Source organism: Haliotis asinina, chromosome 8 (assembly GCF_037392515.1).
Source record: "Haliotis asinina isolate JCU_RB_2024 chromosome 8, JCU_Hal_asi_v2, whole genome shotgun sequence".
Classification (NCBI taxonomy): domain Eukaryota; kingdom Metazoa; phylum Mollusca; class Gastropoda; order Lepetellida; family Haliotidae; genus Haliotis; species Haliotis asinina.
The window spans coordinates 552,133-566,079 of record NC_090287.1 but is presented as its reverse complement, the minus strand read 5'-3'; the positions used below and the strand labels follow the sequence as shown (position 1 = coordinate 566,079).

Sequence of the window (13,947 nt, the reverse complement as noted above, 5' to 3'; positions counted from 1 at the left end):
AATGTTGGTTTCATCAATCAGATTTCGTACTGCTCTTCCTCAAACTTTCATCCTTCCATTCACTGTTTCATTACTGTGTGTAAAACTGACAAAATGTCAGACACTGGGATGGGGGTACAGAGGGACTCGAGACAGTTGTGGTAAAGGGTTTACTGTCACATCATCTCATCAACAAGTGTTACATTCACACTTACACTGACTACAGTAACTCTACACACACAGTCTGTTCTTTCCCTCATAAGAAAGGAACATTCACTGTGCGCTCCTCCTGGCAATACTACACCACCGGTGGATGATCAGTAAGACAAGTGTACGAGTACTGTTCCTGTATACCCAGGTGGGATTCTCATGTGTATATGATTCCTATATTACTACCCAAATGGAGGTTGCTGACCTGCTTGTATTGTGCCTTAGAGGCCCTTTTCTCTTCAGTGTGTTTATTTTTGGTGTGTGTATTGTTATCTACTGTGAAATGACATTTCACACACATAAATTACCGGATTAGTGAGTCACTTGTGTGTTCTAGAAGTAAAAAGCATGAACAGAGGAAATGTGGTGTGACTGATATTTCTCAAGTATACATGCCTGGGGAGGGAGGATAGTATGAGGAACCCAGAGAACATGTGTTCCACAAAGTGGTCATCAACTAGGTGTAGTAGTAAGCTGTCGATGTGCTACAGTCAGCCCTGGAGCAATGAAAACTACTAGAGGAAAGCTGAAAGATACACATCCTTGTTACAGCCCAAGCAGACTTGCTATTCAATCCTGTGACAATACTCAACAAGAGTGGATACCCTGCAACCTATCAGGTTGGTAAGAGTTGACTTAATGGAATTGGTGAGTAGGCTCACTGACGTGGATGATAGCATGTCATTGGACTCACAGTCGTTACAGGATTTGACGGAAGATGTCATATCATGAATAGGGCCCACTGTGCTGAAAATCACTGGAAATTTCTCAGTACAAACCTGGTTCTACCCTGGACATTCTTCAGTAGAAACCAGTTCTACCAAGGACATTCCTCAGTACAACGTTAAACCTGTTCTACCCTGGATAGTTTTTCCAAAAAGAAATAGTTGAATTTTATGTAACGCAGCTTAGAAAATATCTGCTGTGTCTAATCTGCAGACAGCAGTAACTTGCTTCTGTGGACCTGCTGAGTATGTCACACAACACTGAGGCCAGACATTCCCTGCCCTGCCTATTATCAACCCATCGTCATCAGTTCGTCAACATCAGTGAACAGTGCCAGGCAACCTCAACATGAGAGACCAATTATCAGGAACATTAACTGTGCAATTTACCAAACATTCAACATGTTTTTGATTCCAATTTTGTTCCATGACAACATGTTTCAAAGTTTTCACTAAAAGGCATGAGTTAGCCCAGATCAATGAGCTGACTAACGTATCATGGATCTTACCAAAATGTGACCGCTTCAAAAACATATGGAAAAGAACAACTAAATCTAAACTCTATAAACAGCCAAAAAGATTTCCTTACTTTTGAGAGGCTGTTGAGGACACTGCACCAGAACCTATTCCATTTGCAGGGCATACAATTGTTTAAACATTCTTGCATATTACAACAAATGAATATGTGAAAGTTTAGTTTTATGCCACTTTTAGCACTATTCCAGCAATATCACAGCAGGGGACACCAACCAGAAATGGGCGTCACACATTTTGACCATGTGGGGAATCGAGCCCGGGTCTTCGGCATGACAGGTGAATGTTTTAACCACTAGGTTACTCCACTGCCCCTACAGCAAATAAGGCATTAAATTGATCTATAAATCAATGAATAATCAATAGCTTGATGAAATAATCAATGCCAGCTCCTACTGACATGACACCTGGGATAAGGACAAGTAGGTACCACCTGTACACAGGTGTGTACTCAGTCTCCTTCAAATACATAACCTACCTACTTGCCACTGTTACCTGGCCCTACCCTGGCCTAGCCAGCTACTGTCACAATGTATTGTTACAATGTACTGTCAACATACAGGGTACAAGTGAACTGAGGCCAGACAGTAAAGGGAATAGTCGATGTAGTTATGATTCACATACATGTGGACAAAGACATGGAGGCTGTTGACAACACTGGGATCTGCTTCGGTGGACATTCAGGTGAATCTTTCACAGGTAAACACAAGCCGTTGGGCAAGCAGGGAGAGTTTGTAGCATCACAAGAATCCTATTTCAATGTTATTTACCAGTCTCTTCCAACTCATGATGTGCTTTATGTCCTGAGTATCTCCCATCACACAGGAACCAGGACCAACTTGCAACCTGTTAGGTATGCAGGTGCCAAAAACCCAAATAAAAGTTTACTATGCTCAGTATTTATAAGTTCTTTAGATCTTGAAAACAAACTGTCATGATTGAATTCAGTTGTTTTCAATCAACAGAATGCTGGGAAAGGTATAAAGGAGAATAACTGTTTCGCGTGAGTGAGTGAGTATGGTTTTACGTCACTGTTAGCAATATTCCCCAGTATCATGGCTTCACACATTGTACCAATGTGGGGAATCGAACCCAGGTCTTCGGTGTGAAGAACAAACGCTTTTATGACTAAGCTATGCCACAGCCACTGTTTTGAAACAACACTGATACTTATGAATATTCTGGCATCATGAATTTAACACATGTTCTGTAAGATCTTAAAACTTTCACATGCTGATCCAACCTTAACACGACTGACTTCATGTTTCTACCAGCTGAACCTAAAAGTTTGGATTTATCTGGTAAAATATCTCCAGTTGAGGGTGTAAAGATTTGTGGAATTTGTCACAATTTTGTACATAGTAACTTGTTTGCTTCACTGGACAAGAACCATCTTTAAAGCTTAAGCTGCTATTTCAATTCTGCCTCAGTATTTCTCTAGTGCACAACCAGGGCACATTTTTACATCAGTTATTCCTCTAAAGCTGGCACTGTACTGGTCAGGAACAATCCCCAACCAATCAATTCATCATAGCCTAAATACAGTATGAACCCAGGCAGCCATTAAGCTAGTTTGATATTTGAAAGCAATAACATATGAACAACCAGGTCTAGTTAATAGCAGCTCTGGCTAAGTAGCAGACCCGCAGGCCAGCGTCCTGAAGGTTTTTCAAGTTGAAGGAGACTAGTGTTGGAGTAGTGAAGCAGCTAACCAAAACTGCTCCTCACCACAGACACTGTATACAGGGATTGACTTGGGCCGCGATATCACGATTTTCTCGCACTAGTTGTTTTAAAGTCGCACTCAAATCTACCTGCAGCGATTTAAAATCGCACCCTGCTCACCTGTATGATAGGAAGTTTATAAATCTGTTTTACTGAGAAAGGATTTGTCGTTATTGTGTCCTGTCAAAGATATTCCCGTTGCTTTCTACTTATTTTTAATCTTCGAAACATAACTTCTGGTATGGAACATCGAACATCGTCACACAGTGCTGCACAGAATGAGCTGCGCTGAAAGGAGTATGGCAAACTCTGAACTTCGCAGTACTGTGTTGTTTATGCACAGTGCGACGGTGTACAGAGTTCGCATTCGGAAGTTGTGTTCTGCAACGTCACACAAAGGGCGGCTACTAACGAAACCATCTTATTCGATATTAAAATCTTTAAATTCTTAAAGACTACGAAAGAAAACGAAGAAACAACTTGACCGACTCATTTAAGTTGTAGTCATATTACGTGAAAAATGTGATAAAAATAACTTTCATATTTATAAACAGTAAGATTAGTCCTTTCAACTGGTGTATGATATGCATGTAGCAATAATAATTTATAAGTTGATATTTTCTCTTGATAAACATAAACTTCATCTATGACCTCAGAGCTGCTAGTTGGCAGTATATGCCTCTGGTTGACTGATGTTGAAAGAGTCGCTGACCTTGATGACAACCAGAATGCAGACACCAATGGTGAGGCTAGTAGATCTACAGACTTTTAATTCATTGCAATTCAGGATTGCTTGACTTGAAATTGATTTTGACAATGTCTTATTTGTCTCATTTTCTATTTCTTCTGAACGATCATGATCAGTTAAATCTCATAAGATTTGAAAAAATCTCATGCTTTTGATCCCATGTGAGATTTTATCTCACATGTTTTCTGAGCCAGGTTTATCTCTGCTGTATACCAACAACAGTATCTCTCCATCATTAGCCACGCTTGTGATTAAGTCCACTTGGCCTTCAACTCTGGGTAAGTCAGGCTTGTGATTGTTAAATCCACACATCTCGATTTGTAGTCTGTCATACAGACCCACAAGCAAATATAGCCAAGAAAGCCCACACAAGTCCAGAAAATGTGCCAAGTCTACCTTCCACTTTTTAATAAAAAGTCTCAGGGCTCCTTTTCATCATATTTTATTTATTTTACTATGAACTTATTTCTGTAAAATATCTTCATATCATTGTCGAATCCACCTGCAACATCCCAACAATGGGAGATATGTACCTTCAGCTAACTTCACAAGATTCAGTGCTGTCTGTGACTTGAACCCCTGGTCCCAAATCTCAAGGAGACAATTCAAGGAGATAGAAACTATTTAATGGTATTGCAATAGTTAGTGACAATAGACTACTGCAATCACAATAGCTGTTTTCCCTTCAAGAGTCACCCCTAGTGATGGTAGGTGTATGATAAGGATTAACTGATCAGTCTGTGCCGGTACAGGAGGCTATAAGCCTGAACAGTCCTGACACACAGTGGGCTGACATAATTTTGGATAACATGCAACTGGGAATTAAAAAACTGACAAGAAACTTGAAACCCAAACAAGGTGAACAGTTAAAACATAAACTCAAAGACGTCTGCACCCTAACATCCTGCATTTTGTTAAGCATATTTATCAATGGAAATCAACTATCGATGCATCAATAGTTTACCGTTTCTACCATCAATTAATTACTATCAGAGACTCAACAATTGCAATCCATCAATAGTTTCATGCATTGTTGCAGCCCACTGAAGCCATCACAATAGACCCTGCCCAGACATGTCTCCTGATGCAGGTTTTGTTAAGGGAGCATGCATTTTGTGATCCAACTCTTTTAAGTAGTTTCCATGTAATGGATCCTTGGCTGCATCATGTGTATTAGACTAACAGCTTGTCTCTGAAATGAACATATTTTACTGAAAAAACGTTCATAGTGAAAAAAAATAATATAATGAAATTGTGTCCTGAGAAGCTAAGGAAAGCTAGACTTGCCATATTTTCTAGACTTGCGTGGGCTTTCTTGGATATATATACTTCAGGGTCTGTACGACAGACTACATGTGTATCAGCTAGTGAGTGTTGTAAATGTTCTTGTAGTTCAGTGCTGTCCGGAAGTGCTCCTGTCTGGTCACAGGGTTTTATATTTTAAAAAAATATTTCAAACTTGAGACATAATTTTCTCAATTCATGCTAACATAGTTCTAAGCAATGTTCTTGTAGAAAAGACTTGTGATTCATTGATAGCAAACCAATATGGAGAAAAGACAATATTGTATCAAATAAAATGAACAGCTATGAAACTTTCCACAAAATGACACTAGTCATCCCAATTTTTCAGAAGGTACTATTTTTCCAAATTTGTCTTCCAAATAAACCTTTTGTACGGAATCCTTAGCTAACTCCTTCTCCAGCTGTATCAGTTGTTGGATCTATGTCGGTATCAGATTGCCTGCCCACATGTAAACACATTCAGTGAGGAACACATGGAGCTCTGTCATCCACACTGTGCAGCTTCTGAAACAACCTATAATTGTTCCAATACAATCAGAGCAGTGCAGTACATGAGTCACGGTCTGCACAGATAAACAAGGCTATTTGGTATCTGCCCCTCACCACATATACAATACAGGCTTGTACTGCTTCATGGTGGAAATGATTCAACCCTGACCCTGCCTATTTGAAACTATTGGCTGGTGTCTATGTTGTGTTGTAAATGCCAGAGGGTGTCATTACAGAGGAATGACAACAGTGCCAGACACATGACCTGTGCCTGGCTCTGCACACCCTTCCAGGCAAGTTAACATTTGATAGCCTCACATGCATAATTCAGACCTTTTCTCCATTAAGCTTTAAACCAAGGCAGTTTTGGAGATTGAAATTCTGAATTTGAACTGAACTTGCTGCTTTGTCTCGTCATGAATTGATAATCGAGTTGCAGATGCAGTATGTATTGTAACTGTAGTGATTTGTAGAGATCATGACAAGTCAGCAGATATGATTGCTAGTAGCTCACATTGTGACCTTATTACCAGCAAGCAGTGCTTCACAGACTGGGACGCTTCCAGACAACTGAAACCATATAACTATCCACAAGTCTACACATCAATTTACTTTCATACCAACAAACCCTTTCTTGCTGACAACACACCACCATATATGAAAATGAATGAAACATAAGCAGCTGGACTCATAAGCCGCACTACAAAATAAACTGAACCTTTATGTTTCAATCTGAAACTTTCTTGGTTTGACTATTCCACTCAGTTGAGGTCAGGTCATAGAGAACTAGCTAGGAAGACAAGAGAGAAGAATTCCAATCCAAGGAATATGTGTGACTCACTAAGATGTGAAGCGGTAGCATGTGCACCATGTCCTGTTGGATTCTATTCCTCCTGATTTAACCATCCCTGTGGAGGACGTACCGGTGCTGCCTGACATTCTGCGATCACCTGCCAATATTTACACTTGCTGCTGGAACTACACACACAGGTAGGGAGGGCTCAGCAGCGAGGAATAAGACACGACAACCCAAAAGCCTGTAACACAGCTAATTCCCTACATTCCCAAAGCACACAGAATATAGCAATGTAAACTTGAGCAGGTCACTGAGTGAGTGAATCATATACATGAGTGATGGGTTACCTTTCTGTTTTTCTGATGCACTGTACAAAGATGAGTGAGTGAGTATTGTCTTGGAGGGCAATATTCCAGCCGTATTACATGGAGAATACAGTAAACATGTTCCACACATTGTATCCATGTAGTGACCCAGGTCAAACAGGCAAACACACTGTTGTCCCCAAGGATATAATGGTTCTAATGACACTCCAGGATAATGTACGACATCAAAACATGCATCAAGCAAACACATCCTCACTGAGAAGTTATGAAGGTTCTAGACTACTTGGCCCATCTGTTACTGCCAGTGAATGTAAAGACCCTAGATACAAAGTCTGGCCCAGTGAATCATGATGTCAGACACATAATGGCATGTCAGGTAGGAGGAAACCAGGAAATGCTGCAGGTATAAAGACGTTGACCAGCTTGGTGAAACCCATGACCATGGGTGTGGACAAACCTAAACACAATAATCCACCCAATATGCAAATCAACCAATGATATAAGGATACAAACAAGCCCAAGGCTACAGAGGGCAGTGCAGCATCTCAAACCATTAGCTTAACTTAAACAAATGGGTCTGAAAGATGAAAACTGCATAAACAAGGGAGAAATAGTTGGCAGTGTAGTGAAACGGCATCATCTTTTATGGTAAATACAGAGTGTTCCCCACAATAATGTTTCAATATATATATATACACAACATTTTCAGAACATGTAGGAAGGATAATTGGAAATTTGCCAGTGACAATTTAAGTACCTACAACACATCTAATGACAACTGTTTCTGATTATATACTCAGCAAATGTGGATTCCATTTCCTAATGATTCCACAGTAAATACATTAAACTGTCAGTAACAGGAAGAGGCTGATAGCAATTACTTCGATTATTTCCCTACCTTTATGAAGTCAGGTATGAGTGGTTGTATGTGATAAGAGGAAATATCTCACCGAAAGTGGTGGCCGGGAACTCACTGGTCCAGACAGCAGCTAGTGTGTGCCTGTATGTAAGACTATTCCCTTACATCCACCCACCAGCCAGGCACAGCAAGGAATTATCTCACAGGTCAAACAGAATAGGCTTCAAGCAATTTCCCAGAACAAAGCCTTCCTGGTGCCAAACTAGCATCTTCCACTTGGCTCAAGTCTGTTTTTCATCTCTAAGAATGTCTGACAATATACCTTGTCCTGGAGGATGTCTACATAACAAGGAATCTGGTTATGCTTCCATGACTAGTCACATCTGAGAACTGACCCTATAATTATCCAAATGATCAACTCCAAAGGTGAACAGATGGTTTACAGGAAACTTTACACAGAGCAAACATTTCACCAACTATCAAATCTATGATTACTCAGACATACTGAAACTTGCATAATGCTACATCATCTGGGCTCTTCTTTTCAACATACTATATGTCTTTAACATCGCATATTTCTGTATCAGTATAAATTTTGGAAAATATGTTCATTGATTTCATATGGAAACCATCTATGTTCTGCCAAATGAACCCTATTCATCATTCATATTTATTTAGATTCCTCATCTTCAATGCCATTATCCAATCTGGACTGACCTCTTGACCCCCCACATATGACACCCCCATCCTCCCCATACCACATCCCCCTCTCCCTCCCCTCCTGACCTATGGAATGTGCAGAAACCTCCAATGTGTCTGCCAGGCATGCACTACCAGGTGCTTCATTCATTCAGGGATTTGCCCACATACTCCTGTGCTATACATGCACAGGCATCCTGATTAGATTCAGTCAGAAAATTAATGGGTGTCTGCCAGTACCTCGGGAGATTTGAGGACTATTTGAGGAGTTTTATATAAGAGCTGGCAGAGTGGAAGAGCTGAGATTGGTGGCAGTTAAATGATGTTTATATGTCAGGTGAGGGATTAAATGATACGTTGAGAAGATATAAATGTCAGTGCCAACACCAAGACATTGAACAGCATGCTCCCAGAAACAAGAAGTATGTGTTTCCGATATTTTCCTCATTCCTCATAGGGAACACTGTTGTGTGAACTAATGTCAGGAGTTGAAACAGATTAGCTATCTCTCAAACCAGCTAAACCAACACAGAGCCAATATTACCAACCATGACAGCAAGAGGCAGTGCACTTCAAAATAGTATTTCCCAGAAAGGATCTCTGATATTTCTGCATGTTTATCAAAACTAAAGACTGCCATCATATGACTCCATCCACACTGAGAAAGAGAGAGAGAAAGAGAGAGAGACAGAGATAGAGACAGAGAGAGAGGTAGTTGTATCTAAATACATGAAAGCAGAACTTCCTCTATTTTCTAAATGTCACTTTGACATTCTCTAAAATGGCATTCATGGCCCCTGTGCCATGCATACATCATGGCTGGCTGTAGAAGTATATATGTGTATATGGTTGCTGAGACTGACATTTTGACGGAATTGCAGGCAAAAACAACTTGTTCCACAAGTGCCACTACCGGCCTGGCGGCCTGGCGGTGTCCTGCAGGCAAAATCAGTCAGCAACACAACCCAACACAGTATTCACTAATTATGCTATCTAAACAACAACAAAGAACTGACCTTCATGCAAGCACTGATGTGAGAGAAAGGTTAAGTCTTCACTGTCCATTTTGAAAAGAACAAATGCAGGCAGTGGTGCAGTGTTCCCTACACTGCCTACATTACATGGATGTCTGAGTTTGTGAATGCTTATGGCAGGGAGACCTGATCCAGTCTGCCTGACATATCTACACAGCTAACCCCCCACCCCCCCCCCCCCCCCCCGACAGGCTCACAGTGGAGTGCATTAATCTTTAAGTGCCTTGTCATACAACAAATCATTCTTAGGTGTTCAATTTCAATTTTATTTGTATTTTCAAAGGCAAACAAATGATGAAAGATTTATGAGACAGATTTGTTTGAGCAAAGTATGATAATATTGTAGCGATTTTTTGCTGACTTCATGCTAAGTGAAAGAAGCTGTTTTCTGCATATTAAAGAAAAATTCTGTCAGTAAATGATATATACTGCTTTAATACACAGCAAAGTGAGTAACTCTCAGTTACACAGCTTCCCTGGGTCAGACTGACCTGGACTGGAGTGAGTCTGGGTACAGCAAATGTGTATGTTGCTCCACTGAGACTGTGATGGAAAACTCATGTTGACAACACAATCATTCCACCTCAGATGTAAGCTACTACTTAGATGGTCTACTACAGAAAACTGAACATTAGATATCAAAGGAGCTTACATGTTAGCCAAAGGGGATTAGTCAACTTAATTAAAATGTAAACACAACAAAATGTCTGATAAATGTCAATCTATATCTGTGCTAGAGAATGCGTGGAATGTATTCTGTACTGCACATTGTGCTTGTCCCAGTGTTTCCTAATATCAATACAGGAGGATTCTTGTACAACCAAGCAGAGAGTCAGTCATGCACCATGCAAAATGTGCCTCAGGATAAAGATGTCTCACAATACAAATATGTACAGGAAACAGAAAATCTGTATAATACACAAGGATGTTAACTCTCTTGATAAAGATATACCTACCTGACTCAGTCTCATAGAACATAGCCAGTACATCACCCAATGTGATCATAGGATGTCTCTTTAATACATCTGGGAATTTTGGATGTAATCATCAAAACTTATATGTATCCCTTACTTCATGAATATAAAGGTAAAGAAAATATTTTACATTTTAAAAATCATTACATCATGCTAAATCCTGAAAATCAAGCTTTCATTTACATATTAAATAGACATTCTATGATACAATCCATTTATCATACAGTGTGATGAAGGGGGAATAATGGACTACATATCAAACCTCTGATCATGCAGTATGACAGTTATTGCATTTCATCACCCTTTGAGTCGAGCGAAACAGACAAATGACAGATGGAAATCCACCAAACAGAGGTCAACTCCCTGTTTCCCCCAGCTGGAATCTAGATGGAATATGCTGAGAACAAAAGCACTGTATGCACCTGATCTGTTGGCCTGACACTGTTGTTACCATGCATAGCATAGAGAATCTGTCAAGCTAATTATGGAAACAGAAAGTATTAATCTTCCTGTAGGGAGAGCACAGGAGGCATGTGAGGGAGAACCTTTCCTCACTTCACTCATTACTGCTGACAAATCAAGTTACATCCATCAATCTGTTCAACTTTCTACCCCAAAACTAAACTACTGAGATGGTCAAGTGAGTCAAAGCTAACTGAAAGTTAGCTGAATGTATCCTTTGTATTCAAGAAGAATGTGAAGCCCTTAACTTACATAGCGCTGAACTCCACTTCGCACGAGCATGCTCAATGCATACAACATAAAAGGGTCATTATTACCCAAGATAACCCAAGTTGCAGGTGAGGTACCAGAGGGTTAACAGTAACATGACTTGTCTCACCAGGTACCACAGAGGAAATTTTGAATGAATTTAACATTGTCAATATGTTATTTAACAGAAGCTGCTACAAGATTTTTTATCTGTAAGCGGAAGTGTATATATGCTGATGTCTATCATTACATCCGGCAATATGAAAGCTTTTCTCAAGAATTTTGTTTGAGTAGAGCTCCATTTAGACACCCCAGTACAGCACCACTAGACATCCCAGTATAGCACCACTCAGAGATCCCTGTACAGCACCACTCAGACATCACAGTACAGCCCCACTCAGATATCTCGGTACAGCACCACTCAGAGATCCCTGTAAAGCCCCACTCAGACACTACAGTACAGCCCCACTCAGACACTGCAGTACAGCCCCACTCAGACACTGCAGTACAGCCCCACTCAGACACTACTGTACAGCCCCACTCAGACACTACAGTACAGCCCCACTCAGACACTGCAGTACAGCCCCACTCAGATATCTCGGTACAGCACCACTCAGAGATCCCTGTACAGCCCCACTCAGACATCCCTGTACAGCCCCACTCAGACATCGCAATACACTAAGACATCCTTGTACAGCCAGACCCCTTCAGGCATCCCCATACAGTACCACCCAGACATCCAAGTACAGCAAGCACCACTCAGACATCCCAGTACAGCAAGCACCACTCAGACATCCCCGCACAGTACCACTAAACATCAGAGTGCCATCATCTATTCTCCACTCCAGATGGAGACAGAATGAGACCTCTTCTCCCTGAGTCAGGTCAAGAAAGGGTCAGCTGAAGACCTACTTTATTTGGAATACATTGTGGAGGCAAATGCTGTAAACTGAAAGTGGTTTCCACTCACATTAAAGATATTTAATCACTCCAATAACTAAAAAACTGATATGATACACAGAGAATTAGAGCTGGTTCGACAGATCGTAATCGGATATATTGTTGATAGGAAGAATTATTAACAAATTTCAATATGAATATTGTGTTAATAATATTCTTCATTAACTTTGGTAAAAAATATGAAGCTTTAGTCTGCTCATATACCTAACAATTATAACTGGGTCACTATTTATGAGCAGCTTCTAAATAATATTTTTCCCTCAAAGTTCCTTTTTCGATATTTATCTACAATTCATATCCATGATCTTATGGATAGCCAGCCCTACAGCCAATATACCAATCTCTGTGATAAAACATGGAACAGTGACTGTCTGCTCACCATAACTAGCTGCTCCTCCACGTTGATGTCTCCCCCTCCCCCAGCCACACCCTTGCCTGCACTGCTGTCTCCCTCAGACACATCTCTGTTGTTGTTGTCCATCCCACCAACTGCAAGGTTAAGTACACATTAGCACATGCAACATACATGGAGAACACAGACTATTATATATATCACTGTAGGTATGAGATAACTGTGGTTATATCCCACCTTGCTATGGGGGAAAGAGTAATGCTGTCAGAACAAGGATTAACCTCAGACTAACTGTTATTAAAGGCTTCGCATGTATTAGATAACACAACCAGGCTGTAGTCATGGAAACTTGCTGTTGTGACACAACTAAGTACATTTAAGGAATAAAACATGTAAGTTGAGGTTTTCTTGAAATAAGCAGAAAGTCAGGAATCTAAGTTTTAAGGGATCTGAATACTCCAACAGTATATGTAAAGGACACTGTATCAAGCCGTGGTTTAGAGTACAGTGTGTGCCACACAATTCTCCTTCCACCACACACTGCCAGCTCAATGCATGCTGTCAAAAGCAGTGGTTCCATAAAACCATCTCCACAATGCTGTTTCCTTTACCTTATTTTCTACAAACATTCTGCCAACCAAATGAGCAGGTAAGAGTTAGCAAGGTGCAAGATAGCCACATAGTGGAACTGTTTCCTCCATGTTTGTGTTAGGCCAGTGAGTCCAATGCTACGGAGTGGAATCTGTAACTTCCATGACTCAGAGGGTTCTAGGGTCAGTCAGTGTCCCAGTCAGACAAAAGGATGGAAGAGTCACATAGTCAGTGAAAATACATGAATGACTGGAGCAAACAACTGACAGAATTCACAGAATGCTGTCCAAAATGTTCACTGGGACTGGAATTATTCACATCAGACTATAAAGTTTGGTGTACACAACAAGTCCAACAATACAGACATCAAATAGTCTTCATTATCACAAAAGTTCTTTCATCTAAAAACAAGCCTAACTTCTGCACCTGCAGACAACTTTAAGTTGGATACAGATTGCAGCATGTTTCGCCATTATTAATCATCACAGAACAAACATTTATCAGATATAACAGATAACAAAGTTTACATAATAGATCACAAAATCTGCATGACATGTATCTATAATAGTTACAGAGGATCAGATCACAAAATCTGCATGACATGTATCTATAATAGTTACAGAGGATCATATATCTCGTTGAATGACAAGTCATAACAAAGAACACCACTATTAACATGAACTTGTACATTGTTTAAGCAGGCATCAAAATCACGGTGCAACTAATTAGTAGTTGAACTCACTAGCAACTGAACCACTCTTCAAAATTCTTCAAACATGTTTGAAACCATGAATAAACTGATTTCTACCCTTTGTGAGCACAGTGGGCTGCCAGAACAAAGACCCATCCACAAAATACCGTATAATGAGGAGCCTCCAGAAAACCATGGCCTGTTGTGACACAGCGAGATGTCCGCCAACGTGATGATAA

At 40.3% G+C, this 13,947-nt stretch overlaps 1 protein-coding gene across 7 annotated transcripts in view; it reads right to left on the bottom strand.

Annotated features, from left to right (window-relative positions):
- Positions 1 to 13,947, bottom strand: part of LOC137293947 (serine-rich adhesin for platelets-like) — a 69,554-nt gene that overhangs the window by 37,141 nt on the left and 18,466 nt on the right. For 6 of the 7 annotated variants that reach the window (XM_067824835.1, XM_067824838.1, XM_067824833.1 and 3 more), the window contains one exon: positions 12,454 to 12,563. In XM_067824835.1, the coding sequence (XP_067680936.1) occupies positions 12,454 to 12,563 (110 nt within the window). Of the gene's footprint in view, positions 1 to 9,411; positions 9,548 to 12,453; positions 12,564 to 13,947 lie in introns of those variants that run through there. The other variant, XM_067824839.1, reaches the window with a different exon arrangement.